General features: G+C 43.5%; 1 protein-coding gene across 1 annotated transcript in view; it reads left to right on the plus strand.

Moving 5' to 3' along the window:
• The first annotated feature begins 2693 nt into the window (after positions 1-2693).
• The window catches only part of EVL (Enah/Vasp-like), a 135233-nt gene continuing 115636 nt past the window's right edge, over positions 2694-22290 (plus strand). Inside the window, exon 1 of the mRNA XM_032482623.1 lies at positions 2694-2965. Coding sequence (XP_032338514.1) covers positions 2961-2965 — 5 coding nt within the window. The 5' untranslated portion in view covers positions 2694-2960. The remainder of the gene's footprint in view (positions 2966-22290) is intronic.

The raw sequence follows: 22290 nt of genomic DNA on the forward strand, positions 1-22290 counted from the left end.
GACCTCCCAGGGCCTCAGTTTCACAAGGAGGTGGGATAGTATATCCTTCAAGGACTTTCTAGCTCTATTATGTGTCTGTGGCTCTATGCCGAGCCTGGCTCAACAGACAGCAGAAACCCCTTCTTTCCTGCCCCCACCATGAGTGAGAAATCCAGTCCAGGAGTGCCTTGGAGCTGACCCACAGGTAGTCAGCCTGGCCACGTGTCCCAACCTCAAATCTACCAGGTGTTATAAAGTGACTGACTTTGCTGAGGAATCTTTTCAAATCCAAGAACTGATGACCTCCAGATACACATCATTCGGGGGCCACGTGTCCAAAAAATGTTAATTTCCTTTTTACCAGAAGAATGGAAAACATGAACTCATGTACTTTTAAGAAATAAAGCCTTTATTCAGTGAGTAGGAAATATGCTAAGTAGATGATGGTTTCCACTGCTGCACAGTCAAAGGGAAGGGGAAGGAGGGGTCAGAGTGAGGCTCTGGAAAAGGCAGAAGGGCTCTTTTTTGGGAGCTGACTTTGTGCTGATTCTCACAAAGACTGATACCCGTAAGACAGAATTAGGAGTACATCTGTTGGGTAAGAAATGGAGGCTCAGAGAGGTTCATGCTGGGTCTGTGCTGCTGGGTAAATCATGGCACTCTGCCTTCCCAAACATTCTTAGGCTTGGCTTAGGGTGTAAGTGGCCCCTGCCTGTCCCCCAACCCATCCTGCAGCTCAAGAAGCCCTCTGATGAACAAACATCGCATGCAAGAAACTCTCCACGAGCCTGACACAGCTGATTTCATGACTTCACTGAGTGATAAAGGGCCACTTTCCCTTTCTCAGTGTTCTGTGCCCCCAGTCCTTTACTGAGAGAAGGATTTGCGGGTCCCCTCCAGCATCAGTATTCTCTGATGCTCCTTAAAGGAACTCGAATGTCTTTATTGTTCCAAGAGATTGGTAGTTAGCAGGAAAGGTTGATGGGAGCATGTGCCCCTCACCTTTGGTGCTAGTGTTACACAGCAAATCTGCCATCAGCGTTTCCCAGTGAATCTTCTTCCAGGTGCAGACTCCAAGGCAGCAGGGAAAGTTCCTGATCTGGAGATCAGAGTGCGCCACATGCTTCTATAAACCAGACTGGGAAAAAACAGGCCAATATCCTGGCTAGGTCCTCACTCAGATCTTTGATATGCACTGACCAGAGGTGATCATGCCCCAAGTGACCTGAGGCTTGCCCATTTTAGTAATTTTTAGGGTCTAACAAGTCTCGTCTGCAGCAAAGAGACTAATTTTGACCCTAGGGAAGAGAGGGACAAATAAGGTTAGGAGGGGCGGAAACCCCTGGGGGCTGCTAACAGGGCCGTAGAAGACCAAGGTGCCCTTTTGAGTTTGAAGACTCTAGCTCAGACAAATCGGGGAAGGAAAGTGGAGATGTGACAGCCAATTGCTAAGGACCTCTGAGGGCAAGTGGATAGTGAGGGAGGGGGTTCAGTCTTCAAAGTGTGAGAATGATGATCAAGTGCAGCAAAAAAGAATGGATGGGCCCTGGGATTTTGAGTTAGAAAAATCTTGGCTTGAGAACTGGCTCAACCTCTTCCTATATCTCGGTCAGGACCACTTAACTCACAGAGCCTCTTCTCAGTCTGGCCCAGGGGTAAAATAGCGACCCTTTGTTGCCCCCCTACCTTATGCCAGACACCGCTAAACCCTGGATGTGCTCTTGCTCAGAGGCAATTTTTAAAAGGTAAATATGCTTTCCCTGTTGCTGTGATAATTGGGAATGGGAGCTTTAGAGGCAATACTGAGAAAGCATAAGGGACTGTGTCTGCCTAGCTATGGGAAGCGAGGGCTTAGGGTTTCCAGCCAGCAATGAGGATGGCTAACCTTTAGGAAGGGTGGGGATTTATCAACCAGAGAAAACCTGGACGACCTAGGGTAGTCGATGTGATTTTTCACAAGCTGTGGTTTGGGGGGGCCAGGTGGGGCTTTTTTGGACTGGAAGGTCCTTCAGGTGTTGATATTGCCCCAAAGCTGTGACTCCCTGTCCCAGCCTTGGCCCTTTATTTACAAGGAGAGGGTGTTTGTCGTCGGTGACCTCGATACCCCTGGGATCCGGGCTGACCACTGCGTCGGAGCAGGCGCAGCCCAAGGCAGGGTGCGGTAGGGGTAACACCTCCAGCCAAATCTCACAGAGGCTTTTGTGGATACTTGGGGGTACCCGGCGCGGGGAGGGGGCGCAGCACTGCACGTGCCAGGCCGGCGCCCCGCCCCTTTTGGGCCCTGCCCTCCTCCACGGCCCCGCCCCTCTCAGACCCACCCGCCCTGTCCCCCGAAGCTCCGCCCCGCCCATCTCCGATCACCTTTCCTTCGAAGCCCCACCCCTCGCGGCTCGGCTCGGCCCTCACGACCCTCCCCCCGAGGCTCCGCCCCGCCCATCGCAGCCCCCGGCTCCCTCTCCTGCAGGCGCGGGCTGTGGGGCCCCGCGCCTTTTGTGTCGGGCTTGGGCCGCCGCGCGCGCTCTCCCCTCAGCAGACGAAGGGACGCACCTTCAGTCTCGGCTCGCGGGCTGACTTCGCCCGCGCGCGCCCTCCCGCCTCTCCCTCGGCGGACTCGGAGCCGCCTGCGCCCGCCCGGGGGCCGCGCCCCGAGTCTCGGGCGGGCGCGCGCTCCTTCCGACCCTCGGGGCCCGGGCGGCGCGCGCCCCCTCCTCTCTTCTCCCCTCCCCCGGCGGCGCGCGCACACGGCGGCCCGGGCACGCGCCCGCCAAGATGGCAGGGGCCGGGGCCCAGCTGTCAGGCGCCGCCGCCGCCGCCCTTCCCCGCAGCTAGCGGCCCGGACGCCCGCCCGGAGAAGATGAGCCCCCGCTGCCCCCCGCAGCCCAGCGAGACGCGGAGCCGCCGCGCCCGGGGCCGGCTCCCCCGCTAACGCCCCGCGCCCCGCGCCGCGCCCCCGGCCCCGCGCGCCCGCCCCGGCAGCGACAATGAGGTGAGTCGGGCTAGCGCCTGGCGAGGGGAGGCCGGGGCGGGGGGCGTCCGGAGCGCGGGAGGGCTTCGGGAGAGTCGTGGGGGCGTCGGGAACGGCGGGAAGGTCTGGGGGGGTCGGGGTGGGCGGCCTTCGGGGAGGAGCGGGCGGTGCCGGCCATTGCACTGGCGGGAGGCGCTCGGAGGGGGCTGGGGGCGGGGGTGGGGAGGCCCACACCGGCGTGCAGGTGTGGCCGCGCCCCGGCCCGGGGCCCTCCGGCCTGCTTCCCCCGGGCTGTCTACCCTTGGCGAAGCCTCCCTGTGCCGGCGCCCAGAGCTTATTTGTAAAGTGGTAGTTTCCGTCCACCTGGATCTGCTTGCCCCTCTCTATTGCCTTTTCCTCGTCCCTGTTTCCTTTCTTCTGGCACACCGGGAGAGCGCAGGACCCACACTGCACCTACCACTCGTTGGTTTATCACCCAGCCAGGGGGACTGGTGGTTACCAGTTCGAGAAAAAAACATTGCCAACACCCGGGAGCTCAGAATTCTCTCTCCAGAGGTAACCCAATCCTGAATTTTGGGGGATAAGGACTTATTTGCCTTTTGTCTGTGTGATTCTACCTTCTAAACATACATTCCATGAAAACTAGTGTATACAGTTTCGCTCTGCCTGTTTTGTTACCTTTGTATAAATGAAATATTAATGCAATATATGTTCTTTTGTGTTCAGCTTTTTTCACTCAAGATGTTTCTGAAATTCATCCATTCTGTTGCTGTTTGTTTTTATTAATCTATAGTATTCCATTGTATGAAATGCCACAATTTAGCTGTTCCACTATTGGTAGACATCAGAATTGTTTCTAGGTTTTGACTACTAATAATGCTGTTAAGAATATTCTTATATGTTTCCTGGTGTATTCACTTTTGTGAGTTATATACCGAGCAGTGGAATTCTAGGTCAAAAGATGTCCATATCTTCAACTTTAGGAGATAATACCAAGTTTCCAAAGTGTTTATACCAATTTACACTCCTACCAGCAAGTGTATGATAGTTCTTGTGCTCCATATCCTTGTCAGCACTTGGTATTGTCAGTTTTAAATTTTAGCCATCCTGGTGAGTGTACAGTGATATCCCATTGTGGCTTTGAATTGCAGTTTCTTGCTGACTAATGAAGTTGAACATCTTTTCATGTTTGTTTGGTATCCTCTTTTATGAAGCGCCTGTTCAAAAGTGTTTCCTTTTTTGTGGGGGGTGGTAATTAGGTTTATTTATTTATTTAATTTAGTGGAGGTACTGAGGATTGAACCCAGGACCTCGTGCATGCTAAGCACACACTCTACCACGGAGCTATACCCTCCGCCACAAGTGTTTTCTTTTGAGGTTTACGTGTCTTTTTTCTTCCTAATTTGTAGTTCTGTTCCAAAGTCAAGAAGATAGTTTCCTTTAAAATCTTCCAGAAAGTTTACTATTTTACCTTTCGAATTTAAGATCTACAGCCCGCTTGGAAGTGACCGGTGTAACTGGTAGAAAAGGGGTCAAATTTCGTTTTTAGCCGAACCACTTTTACAGCACCGTTTACCAAAAAGGTCGCCTTTCCCCTTAGCCCAGCAGTGCCATCTTTGTCATCTTCCAGTGTTCCATTTGGAGTCATTTCTTTCCTTCTTAAGAATTCCTGGTGCAGGTCTGCTAGTATCAAATTCTTAGAGTATTTGTTTGCAAATGTCATTATTTATCCTTCTTTTAGGAAAAGGTTTATTGAGATATAATCACATGCACAATAAAGTACCCATTTAAAGTATACGGTTTGGCAGTTTTTAGTATTTTCACAGAGTTATGAAACCATTAATACATCTAATTTTAGAACATTTTCCTCCATTTTGAAGGGTCTTTCCCGTAGTTACAGAATTCTTCGTTTACCATTGTTTTCTATTAGCACTTTAAAGATACCTCATTATCTCTGACTTAGATTGTTTCTGTTAAGTCACTTGTCTGTTGTCCTTTTTTTAAAAAAATTTTTTATTGAAGTACAGTCAGTTATAATGTATCACTTTCTGGTGTTCAGTGTGTCAGTTTCTGGTGTACAGCATAGTGTCCCAGTCATGCATATACATACATATATTCATTTTCATATTTTTTTGTTTAAGGTTGTTACAAGATATTGAATGTAGTTCCCTGTGCTATACAGAAGAAATTTGTTTTTTATCTATTTTTATATATAGTGGTTAACTTTTGAAAATCTCAAACTCCCAAATTTATCCCTTCCTACCCCCTTTCCCCCAGTAACCATTAGATTGTTTACTATGTCTGTGAGTCTGTTTCTGTTTTGTAGATGAGTTCATTAGTGTCCCGTTTTTTCTTTTTTTCTTTTTTTTTAGATTCTACTTATGAGTGATATCATATGATATTTTTATTTCTCTTTCTGACTTACTTCACTTAGAATGACAATCTCCAGGTCCATCCATGTTGCTGTAAATGGCATTATTTTATTCTTTTTTTATGGTTGAGTAGTATCCCATTTTATAAGTATACCGCAACTTCTTTGTCCAGTCATCTGTCAGTGGACACTCAGGTTGCTTCCATGTCTTGGCTATTGTATATAGTGCTGCTAGGAGCATTGGGGTGCATGTGACTTTTCCAGTTAGAATCTGGCTGCTTTTTAAATGTTTCCTTTGTCTTTTCAGCAACTTTTCTGTGCTGTTCCTAGTAAGGATTTTTTGTTTTTAACTTGTAATTCAGGTGCTTGGGGCTTCTCGAGTCTTTGGCTTCACGTCTGTCAGTAGTTCTGTGTGTCACAGGCGTTAGTACTTCAGTCATCACTCCTGTCCCACTCTTCTTCAGCTCTCTCTCTGGGACTACAATTAGGCCTGTTAGGCTATTTCATTGTATCTTCTATGTCTCTTAACCTTCCTTCTGTGTCTTCTGTTTGTCTCTTTGTCCTTCATTTTGGACAGGCCCTCACTTATCTTTCCTGTCAACTGAATTTTTAATTTCAGTTATTACATATTTTTTATTTCCATTTGGTGCTCTTTTTATAGTTTCTAGCTTTCTGCCAAAATTATCAATCTTGTCTTTCATCTCTTGAAATCTGGTATGTATAATTATCTTAAAGTTTGTTCAAATATGGCAGTATTTATGAGTCATTTCCAATGTCTGTTTCTCTCGGTTTTCACTTATATTGTCTTGTCTCTTTATGTGCCTAGTTGCTTTTATTTTTTAACTGTGTGCTGGACGTTATGTTTGCAAAATTGTTTCTAGAAATAACTTTGAGGCCTAAGATGACATTTTTCTCTTCCAGAGGTAATTCACATTTTCCTTTGTTGGACAAATGAGACGTTTCAATGTGGAGTCATTTGCAGTCTCAGGGGTTGGGATGTTTCTGAACTGAGCTGTGGTCCTTGTGGGAGCCAGTCTTTCCTGTTCACCATTAATGCTAGCATTCAGCTCTTCACCAGCACCTTTACTCCCCAAACCAACGCCAAGCTTTTAGTACTCCCTTCAGAGCTGGCAGACACCCTCAGCTCTTTTTGGGGGGAAAGTAGCCCCAAATACTGAATTCACCTCCCTGAGCCTCTGACGTCCCTTCATCCTCCAAGCCTCCAAGCAGATATCTATTATATTTTTTCCCTTGCTTTTCTAGTTCTTTTCAGCTGGAGGATTGTTCTGTATACTTAGTTCACATTTACTATAAGTAAAAGTCCCTGATGTATGCACGTTAGGGCATTTTGAGCCAGTATTCAGTTCTGGAGGGGACTTAAAATGCCAGGTTACAGAAGCTATGGAGAATAATGACACCTGTTTTCTTCTGTTATGTCATGACTATATTAGATCATCTCAATTTGTGAAATGCTCTTAGAATCAAGATAATTTTAAGAATAGGGGACAGTTTGGCTCAGTTGTAGAGAGCCTTCCCAACATGCAGGAGGTCCTGGATTCAGTCACCAGTACCTCCATTAAAATAATAATCAAAAAAAAAAAAAGAATAAATCTTTACCTCCTCTTAATATGTAGTTAACTGAACAAAACGGCAGATCATTACTGTAAAGCACAGGATTTTGGAAGCAGGTGCTTTCCTCTCTTCATATTCGTTTCCTTTTCCTGACTTGTTTATTTGATAAAAAGTACCCTTTACCTGGTACACTTGAATAGAACATTTCATTTTTTGATCAATAATAGCATACTAGCATTCTCAGGTCCCATTTTTTGATCAGATACAAAGGCATGGATGTAGAAATGAAAGTTTTTAAATGGTTTTCCTAAAATGAGTCATTCTTTATTCTTTAGATAAATTTTTTAAAATGCTAAGAGTTTAACATGGTTTTCTGTTGCAGACTGTTTATGGTTAAACATCTATATGTGTATAGACTACACACAGACCCAAATGAGTTGGGGGATCTTTTCACTACCTCTGTTGTCAGCTCATGTGATCTGGATATTTATAAACAATATGGCTCATCTGTGAAAAATACTTTCCTTTTTGTTCAATCCTGAATTTCTTAAATGAAAATAACACTATTATTATTATTATTATTATTATTATTTATTTATTTGTTTTTGCTATGTAGTCTCATGGGAGTACATAGATATAACCTACTGGAAAAGGTCTGAAATGTAGCCTCTAAACTGGCCCTTTTAAGGAGTGTCTCAGAAAGTCGTAAGACTGGAGATGCATTCTGACACATAAACTGAATATTTGAGGCACATGTCCACATGTTTTAGCAAAAAAAATTCTGTTGAACCAAATGACTTGGATAATTAAAGCTGTACCTGAGTTTTTCTTTATTTTCTAGACTATTTCCCTTTTCCTAACAGACCTTATGTATTCTCGTATCTTCATTCAGAAATCATTTTTGAGGACTTACTGTTGCCTGCTACTGGACTGGGTGCTAAGGAGGCAGAAGGACCCAAACCTCTTCTGCCCCACGTAGTCCACGTCCCCCAAAGAGTTACAGACATTTGCTAGATCCCTTTCCGCATCCTTTCCCTACTGTCTAAGGCCCCCACGTACACAGTGTGCAGTGTACTTCTGTTTATATACTTTAGTCATTTACCTGTTGAGAATGTTCTCTCCCTATCAGCCTTTTATCTTTTAAAGACTTGATATCTAAAAGTTTAAGATTTTTATATTATTATTTTCTTTGTGATTTTTCCACCATTTCTTATGTTTGAGAGCGTTTGTCTAGAAGTTTGACAAGAATTGTTTCCTGTTTTATATATAAAATTTCAAACAAAAATTCATCCTCCAAATTGTCTAGAATATGAGGTAAAGATCAAAATTACATTTTTCTTCCAAATTGCTGATCAGATGCTTGATTGTAGCAGCAGATACATGGCAGCGATATCAGGAATGTTTTCCAAGTTGGATGGCAGTGCAGACATGTGGATCCCTAAGCCCTTTCCAGGGGTGCATGGTTGCAGCTGCCGACATCTGAGCAAGGATCACTGCTAATCCTCAGAGAGCTTTCCTGCCCCCGGCAGGGTCAGCCTTGTGTGTGTGAGGCATGGCCAGTGTACCATCTCACAGGTCTGGTTATGTGCCAGGGAGCTACCTCATCTGGGCCAAGGGCACTTTATCAGTCACGGAGTTACACAGAATGCAGCATGATTGCAGGGTACCGTGTGAGACACCCAGCCACAAGCACAGCCTTTGCTTATCACCGTTAGCCTGCACGTGCTTAAGCATTCGAGTCCAAGTACATTTCTGAACTTAGTGCTGCAGACTGGGGGCCGGAGGAGCATTTCTCTAGACGTCTCTGGAAGTCACATTAGGGAGACCCGCGGTGGGGCTTGTGTGTTTGTATCTTCAGCTGTCTTCTGTTGTTCTGTCTGCCTGTTTTTAGAGCAGTGCCATTACCATATGTGGGTGATGATTTTTAATATAAGCAACGTCATCTTTTTATTAAAGTAATGTCATTTTGAATTTTGCTGGTTTGGTAGTTTTGTTGCATAAATGTAAGAAATTTAAACCTAGTTTTATAATTGCACATAAATAAGCTACGTGAAAATCATTGAAACCAGCATTGTTTCACATAATCTATATAATATCCAGGTTTGAACCTTGCAGCTGACTATAAGCTGGATGACTCAGTTGTTATATAAATATCATAAGCGCGCCCGGGACTCGATGATAACTCAGGGAAGCGCGCCCCCCGGTGTCGCCAGGGTGGGGAAGAAGGATGGCGGCCCCCTTGGCAAATAGCCTCTTCTCTTTCCTAGCCTAAAAGGAGAAGACTTTGTAGAAATAACTTCTAGTGGCAATTTTCTCTTACTTTTTACAAAAATATCACTTTTTCTGATTTAAACGTAGTATGTATTGAATGTGGAGAATTTGAAAACCTAGAAAGGGATAAGGAAGATGGTAAAGATCAGCACTGATCCTGCTGTTAAACACGAGTGTAAGTTCTGTTATCTTTTTCATGTGTAAGTGTAACATTTTCACAAAATTGATATTGTACTGTGTGTTTGTGTTGGACATTTTACATTCAACATGTATGCCTTTCCCCTTGGTTAAATATTCTTTGAAAACATTTTAAATAGCTGAGTAATACTTTCTTAGATGATATACCATAACTTATTTACCACTACCCCAATTTTGGGACAGTTAGCTTGTTTTTAGGATTTCGTCATTATAAACAACACAATGATAATGTCTGTGCACAAAAATCTTAGGGTGCATCTTTGATTATTTCCTTAAGATAAGTTAACAAAATAGTGTTATTACTGGTACCAAAGGCTACTGATACGTATCATCAGAATGTTAATTTTAATCAAAGAAGAGAGGAAAGAAAGAGATAAAGTTAATGAAAGGAACTTTATTTCTAGTCTTAATTTGGAGGTGTTTCCCCCACCCCAAAAAAAGCAAAGTACTGAAAAGGGAATCAGAAGTAAATGGTGTGGTTTCCTCTGCTCACCAGGAGGGGGAGCCGTGTTCCCGAGTCCTCTATTAGGGCTGTGTATGGAGATGGATTTTCTGTCTTTGTCTTTAAGGCTGTGTGAAAGATACCTACTCCTTGGTTTAGACTTAACGTAGGTATGTGAATGAACTTTAAAAAAAAGTACTGAGTTAGGCCACATTTTGTCCCTTGTATTCTAAGCAGCCTGGGTTTTAGAGTGGGACAGAACTGGATTCTGCCCCAGATTCACTCCTTACCAGCTGAGTGACTTTGAGCAAATGACTTAACCTTTATGAACCTCCATTTTTCTCAGATACGAATGAGGATAGTTCTCCTGCCTTCACAGGGTTTTGTGAGGATCCAATGAAAATACATAAACAGTTCTTAGCTTACAGTGTTCAGTAAAGGTTAGCTGTCTACCTCCCCCACCTCAATTTGTTGTGTCTGTGAGAAAGGTGAACCCTGGAAAATCTGGGACAATTCTGATTTCAAATATTCTTCCCTTTTGTCAGTCACTGTAGAACTTATCTACCATCTGTGATACTTTTTCGGTTTAGAAACCACAGTTGCTATTGATGCTTCAAGTTCTAAAATTGATTCGGGGACGTTCTCTATAAAAGACACTAAACAGAACTACTGAAATAAAGTCAAAACAGGAGGCGTGTTATTTTGGGGCAGAGGATTTAACTGTACCAGAAAATCTAGATGGAGAAATAGTTGCTGCAGTTGAGCACAGTTAGCTGTGCAATTCATGGGAGCCGAGGCAGAAAGGGCAGAGGGAGCCCACGTGCCCTCTCCTTCTGCAGGACGGAGAGCTCTAAAGACACATTTGCTGAGTGTCCTAGAGAAAGTGGACAAGGTACCTTACAAGAGCTTAGTTTTGGAAGCCTCTTACTCACCTTCTCCAGCCCTTCCCCTTTGCCATATGTGCCCTGGGCCCCTTCCATAAACCCCTGGGTGCTGCCCTCCACTCTGGGCTCCCTCGGTAGACTTGGGTCTATTGCTCTGAGCTTGTCTTCTGCCCCCTCTCCCAGAGGATCCTTAAGGAAGAGAAGGTCTGTTGGAGTAACTCACAAATTGACCAGAGTTCAGCTGCTTCATTTTCCTCTTCACATTGCTAAGTTCTTTGCCTTCAAATCTTAGTTTAAATGTCACTTCCTCAGGCAGGCAATCCTTGACCTCTACCCCGGCTGAGGGCCCTTCCCCTTTACTTGCCTCTGTGGCACCCCACATTTCCTCTTCTGTAAATTGGTAATTACTTACCTTTTTCCTCCTGTTCTCCATGAAGAACTATGCCTGTTTTAATCTCTGTTGGATCCCTGTGCCTGGCACTTGGTGGAGGCTTAATGAATATTGATGCTGCCACTTGTACCTAAATTGGGTAGTAAATCACGACATTCATTCCACCTTGTCACGGGTCCTTCCATGTACAGCATTCCAGGAGCCCCAGATGGATCGGAGCTGGCGTCCAGGATGAAAACTGTTTCATTGCTGCTTAATGAATTACCAGGGTGACAGTACCTCAGCCTGGTGTTTTTAAGCCACTGCCAGGAGAAGGGTTTGTTTATTGATGTGTGGATGGACTTTTTCCCTGTTATTTCTCTGTGAGGACATTGTGCACTGCAGCTCTCAGTGTCCCTTGTGTTTCTTAAATTTTAATGTGCATAGGAATCACCGCGTGTATGTCCTTCCAAAATGCAGATCCCAGGCCCCATGGCTGGGGACAGAGGAATGCTTCTCATAAGTCTTTTCTCTTTTTATTAATAGGACTTATATTTTAGAACAATTTTAGGTTTATGGGAAGAGTGAACGGATAGTACAGAGTTCCCATACTCCCGCATGTACAGTTTTGTCTTACGTGGTGCATTTGTTACACGTAATGAGCTAATATTGATACAGCGTTATTAGCTGAAGTGCACGGCTTATTCAGGTTGCCTTGATTTTACCTAATGTTAATGTCCTTCTATCCCAGGGTCCGATGCCAGATACCACATTACATTTAGTTGTTATATCTCCTTAGGCTCCTCTGTGGTGAGAGTTTTTCAGACTTTATGTCTTTATGATCTTGACTGTTTTGAGTACTTGATTAGGTATGTTGCAAGATGCCCTTCTATTAGAATTTGTGTCATGCTTTTCTAATGGTTAGACTGGGGTCATAAGTTTCGGGCAGGAAGATCACAGAGAGGAAGTAACATTTCTAGAGGGAAGTACTGCAGCATGATTTATGAATGCTGACATGGACCTTGACCCCCTGGCTGAGGTGGTGTGTGTCAGGTCCCATCACTGTACAGTTACTCTTTTATTCCCCTTTCATACTGTCTTCTTCTCAAGACACTCACTGTTCGTGGCCCATGCTCAAGGAGGAAGGAGTTATGCTTCTGATGAATGCTTTTTAAATTTTAATAATTAAATAATTATTTTTATTTTGTATTAGAAAAAAAATTAGTGCATCAAATTAGTGGTATTTTCACTGGGTTCCCCAGAAAACTCTATCTGAGACAAAGGCTCACTTGTGTTTGCAGGGGAGCATCACCTCTGGGAGTGGGAGTGAGGGGCGGGGAGGTGAGAACCTGGAAGGAGGACGAGCTGCATTCATGCATTCATCATTCTTTGCTGTGGCCACGCCTGAGCCAGCTGATCCATTACTCAATTGTGAAGGACGGATATGTGGGGGGAGGAAGGGAGAAGTGAATATCCCGTAGCTACTGTCTTCATTTGGCAGAGGATTGGCCCCGGCTGGGGCATTAATTGCCCTGTACCTGGTGGTGTTCACGTGTGGGTGCTGAGAGGGCTTCCATGGCAGCCCCCACCTGCTGGAGCAGGTCCCCCGGAGCAGGGATGGGTCTCAGGCTAGAGCAAAACTGGTTGCCTCAGGGGTGGCTGGAATAAGAAGCAAGTGAGGCAGGTGGAGCTGAAATGATGCAGGGCAGGTGCTTAATGCGCGTGATTTTGTGAGTAGTCTTTTTTTTTTTTTTTTTTTTACAATTTTTTTTACTCACTGCATCTTGATTTCCAGTCATAGATGGAATGTTTCTTTGTTCCCAGGTTGAATTCACCTATTTTTTTTTCTAGTACTTGTACAGTTTCTTTTTTGTTTTTCAAACATTTAAACATTTAAATCTTTGATCCATTTGGGATTAAATATATGGTTTGAGAGCTGGATCCAATTTTATCTGATTTTTCAGTTATCTGAATACTAGTTATTAAAAATTCCATTTTCTCCCCATGTTACGAGATTCTGTCTTTTGTCATATTTAATTAATTTGACCTGTTTCTGGATTTTTCTATTATGTTCCATTGCTCTGTGTTTATTCATGTGCTAATACCTTGCTGTTGATTAGAGAGGCTCTGTGTTTTTATATTTAGTAGGGCTAATACTTTTTTATTGCTCTAGCGAGTTGATTTTTAAGATTAAGATTATATAATAGCACTCATGTTAAACAAATATGACAAAAATCACAAATGACCAAATAGTGCTTTAACTCAAAGGAGCAAAACCAGAATGGCACAATTCAAGCATCTCTATGCCCCTTGGGGAGAATTCTCAGCTATGACATGGTATATGTGGCTTTTGAATATGAACCCAAGGAGGCATGAGTGAGGCTGGAGGTCACTGACAGGCAGTGCGACTTTCCAGGATAGGATTGTTAGCACCGTCCCCCTACTGTCAGTCATCCTCCCTCCAAGTTACTCAAGAAACAAGTTTGCTTTGGAGGTTTTTACACAAGAAACCAGTTTGCTTTGAAGGTTTTTGACCTGTAAAAAATACTCATTCGTAAAAGCATAGAAAGTTAGATTCAGAAACCTAGAAATTCTCCAAGTCCAGTGGTTTTTAAGCCTCACTGGGCACCAGAAACAGTTGAAAAGGCTGTGTTCCCCACCCTCCTCCCAATGCCAGGGCCCTACCTCAGAGATTCCATTAGTCTGGAATAAGGTGTTCTGTTGCTGTTGTTTTATTTAAAATCTCTAGGTTATTTAAGTATGTGGCCAGAGGTGAGACTGCTGACCTGAGGTCAAGAACTGGTTTATTTGGAAGGCCACAAGTGCTCAAGAAATGTTTGTTGAATAGTGCATGGGCCCCATTTCTCAGGTGGGAAAACAGACCCAGACTCCAGAGGTCGCTTGTTGCTGGCTCACAGGTAGTGAGGTGTTAGGGACATGAAGCTCAGATTTCTTGTCTCCCGGTTCTGGTCTTTTTTTTTTTCTTTTCCATGCTGCTTCACCCATTATTCCTCTTTAGTTATAGGCAAAAGGAGGCAAGAGTATTTGCTGTCTTGATTCATGTGTTGTCTATTTTTATGACCTTGACCCTAGCGCAGCAGAAAAAAGAAAAAATCAGTGCAGCAAAAACTCGGGAAGGAGCCTTAGACTTCGCAGTAGGAAAGTTAGACTCCTGAAATCTCAGCCTACGTTCGGTGTCAGCCCGCCTCTCTGTGGGACCGGTCGGGGATGGGGAGAAGGAGGCAAGGGCACAGGGGATTCCTTGTGGATCCGTTGTGTGTCAGGCTCCAGCCTGGGAGTTCCCAGCTGTCTTCTTTTTTGAAGGGAGCGCCATACCTCCAATTTGAGGTGCAAAGCATGTTTGATTTTAGATTATAGTGCATGATGGCATTACTTTTGATTAATGCTTTGTTTTAATCAGGGCTTTATGGGTTTCTGTTAGTCAACAGTAATGCCTAACCTCTATTTTCCCACACTCCAAATTGCTTCATCCCCTGATTTGGTTAGTCCCCTGGGTAAACGCAAATTTCAAAACTGCAGAAGTATTAGAGACCAACTAGAAAAAACTTGAATGAAATTATAAGTGATTTGTGTTAGAAAGTTGCCGTCTGATTCAGTTTTAAACAAGGGTCATGTGAAGTATTGCTGGATTGGGAGATTCTACTTCTGGCAGTGTTTTATCAGGTTGTTTGGACCAAAGTCCTGCTTAAAACAAGAAAAGGTGAAAACTTAAAAACGAAAATCAGTCTGAAGCCATAGGAGAGCTGAGTCAGGGCTGCCTGAGGGTGATTTTCAGCCCGTGTTTGGAGAACTGGGGAAGCTGGGTCTCTACAGACTCATCACGTGCTGCCTTTTCAATCAACATGAGCAATATTTCAGCCACTAAAAAGGATTTGGTAGAGGGCGGACAGGTAGGTCTGACATTTGGCCCCGTTTCTGCACTTGAAGCAGTTATCATTGCTGAAATTGTTCGCTGAGAGGCTGGATAGAGCTTTAGACAGATTCATGAGACAGGGAGGTTAAAAAAAAAATTGGCATTCAGACCCTGTGAAGGAGGAGGCGCCCTGGTAAACGCACTGGTTTTCCCTGAGGGCTCTACGTAGGGCAAAGGTGAGCAAGAAACCGGTGGGCTCTCTAGGAGCTGGAGTGCTGCTTTGGAATCGTCCCAGTATCTCATCAGATTAAGGTGACCTGGAGTGGTTTGTACCCCTCGCCAACCTGTGTGTCAGAAACAAAAGTAAATCCACTCTAAAGGAGCCTCAAATTATCCATCCAGTTTTCATATGCAATGACTGGCACTCAATCAAAAATTATCAGATATAGGAGACGATAAGATGTAACCAGAAACCAAGGGAAAACACAGACAATAGGAGTAGATATAATGAAATCATCAGACTTGGATTTTAAAAGAACTATGATTAGTATATTTAAGGAAATAAATTGTGTTCTACCTTTTCTTGTTCACCATGGCCATCTCAACTTAGAGGCTGACCCAGACTCCAGACAAGAGTGTTTATACTTTTACAGTCGAAGACAAGTATGAACAAATGTGACTGCCAGCTGTCCTTGGATATATTTGCATGGTTACAAACATCTTTGCTTAATCCCCTACTGTGTAGCTTTGAGGTTGGGACAGGCGAGAAATTGGCATGATGATCACAGGCTTTTACATCTTAGTGCTAGAAGAGTGCCTGGTCAGTATTCTGACTTTATTATTCTTTTTATCTGTGAGAGAAGTGTGCCTTGTGATTGGTTGAGGCAAGGGGAACACGTGTGGGTGTTAGTCTACACGATAAAGGTGGTGTTGAAGGTTTAATGTAAACATAATGTCAGCAGACGTGAATACTTTAAATACCACAGGGTTTTATCTTCTGCTTTGGTTCTCCCCTCTTGCACTTCTTTGTACAGTTTGCTTTTCAGTTGCTTGAAGGTAACAGTCTTCAGATAGTCTTTCATTATCTTAGTTAAATGTCCTCAGTTCTTCTATTCATGACTTCTCTCTAGTTAGTTTCTCAGTTAACAGTCTCAGCTGGTACAAGAACGCAGTGCCAAAGGCCACATTTGATTTTGGTCTGTCCACAGGCACACAGGCTCCGAGGTGGGGGGTTTCTATTTCGCATAAAGGGCTTCAGTCTTGTGCCAGGCCCAGCGTCTTTCTGTGTTCAAGCCAGTGTTAGAGAATTTACATTTTTAAATTGCTGATGGACTTCAGCGGAGCAGAGCTTAGCGAAAGGGAAGTCCTCAGCTGAGATTGTTAACTGAGCAACTTTAGGGTACTGTTTATAAACAAAACACTTCCTTTCCTGGGAAGAAGGAAAATGCTCTCCTTGATTTGTGTTACCATGCAAAGTAGAAATGTACACAACAGACTGAGTCAGACAAAGAAAGAGTCCCCAGTAGAAGAGCAGTGCTAGGGAGAGAACCAGCAGGGCCCGTCCCGAGCGCCCAGAGTGCGCTGCCTCAGAGTGTCCGTGTCTCGGGGTGAGGAGGCAGCATGGTCCTGAATCACAGAGCTGGCTAATCATTCACTGGCTGTTTGCTGAGTTCACTGTGCTGATTCCTGGGCTGTGAGTAGAAGACATGGTTTCCACACATGTAGCTTGTTCCCAAGAAGATGGAGCACAGGTGCCTCGAGTTCAGCATGTCTAAAACTAGACTCCCTGCCACCATATTTATGAACGAGTGGTTTTCAATAAAGATGTCAAGACAGTTCAGTGGAGGGGAAAGTAGCCTTTTCAACAGGTGCTGGGACAACTGAATATTAACAAAAGAATGGAGTTGAACCCCTACCTCCATATACAAAAGTTAACTCAAAACATTATGAACTTAAATGCAGAAGCTAAAACTTTAAATCTCTTATAGGAGAAAATATAAGAGTAAATCTTCATGGCCTTGGGTTAGGCAATGATTTATTAGAAATAACACCAAAACGCAAATAATAAAAGAAAAAAATAAATAAATGGGATTTCATCTAAGTTAAAAACATGTGCTGCAAACCATCCTATCAAGAAAGTGACAAGAGAACTCACAGAATGGGAGAAAATATTTGTGCGTTATATACCAGATAAGGGACTTGTATCTAGACTACATGAAGAACTCTTACAACTCTTTAATAGAAAGACAACCCAGCTTAAAAGTGGGCAAATGATTTAAACGGACACTTCTCCAGAGAAGATATACAAGTGGCCAATAAGCACACGAAAATCTGCTCAGCATCATTAGACATGAGGAGGCACAAACCAAAACCACAGTGAGAGACCATGTCACACTCACTGGAATAAAAGGGCAGATGATAACAAATGTTGGTGAGGGTGTGGATGGTCTTCACACATTGGGTAAGTGGCTGTGTAGGTAAATTTCATGTTGGGACTCTCATACATTGGCTGGGGAGAATGTAAAAGGATGCAGCTGCTTTGGAAGACAATTTGGTAGTTCTTCAAAATGTTAAACAGAGGGTTACCGTATGTCTCAGCATTTCAACTCCAAGGCATATGCCCAAGAGAAATTAAACATACATCCGCATGACACTTACACATGAGTTTCCATAGGGGCATCACTTATAGTAGCCAAACAGTGAAAATGACCCAAATGTCTACACACTGATAAATGACTAAGTAAAATGTGGTCTGTCCACACAGTGGAATATTATTCAGCAGTGAAAAGGAATGGGGTGCCCATACTGATACATGGATGGACCTTGAAAATATGCTACAAGAAAGAAGTCAGTCACAATAGACTTCATGTTGTATCATTCCATTTATATGGAATGTCCAGAAAAGGCAAATCCATAGAGACAGGAAGTAGATTAGTAGCTGCTGTGGGTGAAGGAAGTAGCTGCCAGTGGGTGTGGGGTTTCTTTGAGGGATGATAAAAACATAGTAAAATTAGATTGCAGTGACTGTCACACCACCTTGTGAACCTAAAAACCATTGAATTGTATACCTTAAATGGGTAAATTTTATGGAATAAAAATCTGTTTCTAAATAAATCTGTTTTAAAAAAAAAAACAAACTGAACGTACTGCTTTCCTTCCCAGACTTCTTCTTCCAGAATCTTCATTCCCAGTGAGATGCACACTGTGATCCAAAGTAGAAACATAGAGCCTTGATGGAGTTGTCAGTTCCCTCCCGCCACATCCAGTGGACATGTCATTATTGTTTCTGCTTCCTTAAAACCTCTGTTGTCTGTCCCCTTTTCTCCAGAGCCACGAAACTGATATAATTCAGGTCTTCATCATTATTAAAATGCCATAATTACATTCCACTTTTGTCCTCTACCTCTTAAAATATCTCCTCTGTACTTTGTTAAATTGTTAATACTCAAATCTGAGTTAATATTCTCTTTCTGACTTCTTTCAGGATATTTCTGTCTTTATGGATAAAGTTATGACGCCTTAGCATAGTTTATAAAGTCTTTTGTGGCCTGGCCTCTATCTGCCTCTTCAGATTAATTTCCTCTGTCCTTCATATTATAAGGAACATACCCTCTCATGTTCTTTGCATACGATGGTCCTCCTGATTGAAATGCCACATTTCAAGTGGTCAGCCACATGTGGCTGGAGGCTCTCAAGTTGGACAGCACAGGTTATGGAACTTAACATCCTTGCATCATAAGCACTCAGTAAATATTTTTTGAAAGAATGACTGTGACTGTAGCTATTGTCTATGACAGGCATTCACCCAGCGCCTGCTTTTAGACAGCAGAAGTGGTGAGGTGTCCCCTGGGTTGTTAGGCAGCGTACTGGATTACTCACCCAGCCCTGAGTATCGCTTCTTGTTATACTCAGCTGGTGTTTGCTCCTCTGAAATTTCTACTGATTAATCCAAGTTCTACGTCATCTAGAACAGCACCCAAGTTACTAGAATATGGCAGTCATTTCCTTGACTCTGCTCCACATTGAACACTTTGCTCACTTGAGCTTCATCTAACAGGCTCTGGGTTTGTCAGTGGTGCTTGCAAAGTGTTGACTCCAGATATGATGCGGGTGTGGTGCGACCAGCACGCATTCAGGGCTCTACCAGCTCTCTTCCTGACGTACGGTTCAAGTTGTGCAGCCCTGATGGTTGTGGGTTTTGGCATCTGGCACCAGGTTCAGCAAGTAGCACGGTATCTGGCTGAAAGAATTATGCACTGAATGTGTGTTGAATACGCTTAAGACTTTTAAAACTTTGCTGGAGGGGGGTGTTTTCTGTCACCAAGTTCATGATCAAGTAAATTCTAGTCATTCTTGTCTAAAATTGTTTTTTGCTTCGCTGGTGTTAAGGCACCTCTTACTTTTAATCATAAGAATATTTGATTATTGTAGAAAATGTAGACTATGGACCATCAAGAATAAGAGGAAAAGTAGTCACCACGTCATCCAGTGATAGTCACTGCTGACTTTCTGCTGTGTATCTTCCTTTTCCTAAGGCCACACATTAAAAAAAAAGAAGGTATGTACTGTGGATTTGTACTGTGCGTACAGCTTTACAGTCTTTTTTATTTACCAGTACATCATGTTTAAAGACATATTTGTGTTATTAAATATCCTAGGGCTTAACTTTTTTCAACATCTTATTATGAAAATTTTCAAAATTAGAAAAACTATATTATCCAGTAAATGCTTATATTCCCACCACAATTTCACATGCTTTGACACGCCTCTGTCCACATATCCAGCCCTCTATCCTTCCATCAGTTCATCTTATTTTTTGATAAGAATTTAACATTTTATCACCTCCCTAATGTTTCATTGACTGCCGGTGTCTAGATTATTTAGCCAATCCTCCTTGTTGGATATGTAGGTTATTTTCAGTTTATGTTATGATTGTTCTCTCATGGTTGAGTTTTGAGATTTTGTTACTCATTCTGGATATGGGTCATTTATCAGATGTGTGATTTTCTCCCAGTCTCTAGCCTGCCCTTCATTTTCTTAGTGAAAAAGCACATATATTGTAAATTTTGATGAAGTCCAGTTTACCAGCAATGTCTTCTATGGGTCCTTCTTTGCCTTAGTCAAGATCAGGGAGAGTTTCTCCTGTTTTCTTCTAGGAGTTTATGATTTTAACTCTTACTCTTAGCCTATGATCCATTTTGAGTTAATTCTTACATATGGTATGAAGTAAGGGCCTACGTTCATTTTTTTATATGGATTTTCAATTATTTTGGCACCTTTGTTGGAAAGAATATCCTTTCCCCTATTGAGATGTCTTAGCACTTTTATTGAAAATCATCTGACTATCTACTCATTCATTTTTAATTTCCTATAGCATATAATACATCGCACTTTTATCTTTTTTTTTTTTTTTTTTTTTTTTTTGCCTCTGTTCCTGGTGGCTTCACTCATGCCAGGCGTTTTGGAAGCAATTCACTTCCTGGGGTGGAGCTCGTCTTGCTTGTTGAGGGTGGGTGGCAGAGGCAGGGGACATTGTGTAGAAGCAGGAAGTATAGTGGGGTGCCAGGGTCTTGCCCCATCTCCCTTCCACTGAGGTTGGTTGTCTAGGAAAGTAAATAACTATTAAGTGTGTCTAATTGGTGAAAATTTCATGAGAACAGCGATTGAATAAATGCTTTAACTGTAGAAAAACATCATCTGGCTTGTACTAGGGTATCAGCAAAGCTCAGAAAACTCCTGAAGATTAAGTTTTTTTTTTGAAGTCAGCTTTCTCTGGTCAATAATTTAATCCTGTTTTATGGTTTGTGAAAATGTGATTCAGTGTAAAAGTGCAGCTTGGTAAGAAGATCTGAATTCTACTTCTCAATTAATGTCCATAATGATGATGATAGCCATTGCTCATACTAATGAGTATTTTTCACACGCCGCCGCTGTTCAGACCACGTAGCGTGCGCTGTCTTGTTGTGTCTTCGAGGTACTCCCAGGAGGTAGGTACTGTTACTGCTCTCTTTTTGTGGTGAGGAGCCTGAGGCCCAAAGAGACAAGGGACTTGCCCACTTGGCCCCAGCAGATCCCAAGCTTGGGAGTCACAGCACTGTACCGCTAAAAATTCACAGCGTTGGGGCTCCAGATGCTCTGTTTAACCTGTGATCTTAGCCTTCTGTTTGTCCTCCAGATTCCTCACGTTTGTTACCGCGTTCATTTTTTAAATCACTTGTGAACATAATTGTTTGCCATAGTAACTCCTTCGGCACTTCGTACATGACTAATGTCTTCTGTCTTCTCATTGAGAGTTTCAGGCTTTAAGGAAGTTAAGAATGAGGAAAGGAAAGTCCAGTTTCTTTTGTCACTTGCTGTTCTTGCCTAAAGAGCAGGGTGATGGCCATCATGCACATGTTAATCAGTGCGTGGGCTCATCCTTTACGTGGTGGAGGTCTGGAGAGTGGGGGTGTTACTGCCACTGCTGGCCACGTGGTATATTCTGTGTCCACTGACCCGGAAGCATGATTGTGTCCCTGGGAGAGGAAAGGGTCTAGGGAGCAGGGATAGGAGTAGCATTGTTGTTAGTGGAGATGGGTCTGCAGTCAGTCATTTGAGAAGGAGTGCTGGGCCTGGATCCAGGAGAGCTGGGTTCTAGGCCTGATCTGCCTGAGCTTGCTGGTGGTCTTGGGGAGTCATCTCCCCCCTCTGAGCCTCATCGTTACCATTCATCTGTTTGTGAAAAGAGCAGAATGAACTAGATGATGTCCAAGGACCCTTCCAGAGTGATAGCCTGTGGTTCTGTGCTTCTTTCTGACTCAGGGGGACAGACCTACTCAGGGCACTGGGCAGCCAAAATTAGGGCGGAACTAAGTCACATGAGGCAATGAACATAGATATCTCCTTTTCTTGGTTGCTCGCATTAGGGAAAAGTCATCCTGATGTAAATGAACTCCAGACTCTGCTCTGCTCACTGGGGTCAGCCTCTGGCCCTGCCCTTGATTAAGGAGGGTTGAAAGTGATACAGGAAAAAGAGTTGGAGGGACCTCAAGAGGATGGCCATGTTCCAGGTCTCGGTTGGGTCCCTGAGACGCGCCCCACCAAGTGAGGGTCCTTGACTTCACGCAGGGAAGAGTTAAAGAGCGAGCCACAGCTGAGTAAGAGTAGATTTATTTAGAGAGGTGTACCTGGAGGTGAGGTGGGTTGATTAAAGTTAAAGATACACACTCCACAGACAGTGTGGGGCTGAGTCAGAAGGCAAGAAAGAGTGACTGCAAGGTGCAGTGTTGCTAGTTTTTTTTTTAATACATTTTTATTGAAGTGCAGTCAGTTTACAATGTTGTTACAAGTTTTTATATGCTAACACAGGAGAGAACTATTCCAAC

Source organism: Camelus ferus, chromosome 6 (genome assembly GCF_009834535.1).
Source record: "Camelus ferus isolate YT-003-E chromosome 6, BCGSAC_Cfer_1.0, whole genome shotgun sequence".
NCBI classification, from domain to species: Eukaryota; Metazoa; Chordata; class Mammalia; order Artiodactyla; family Camelidae; genus Camelus; species Camelus ferus.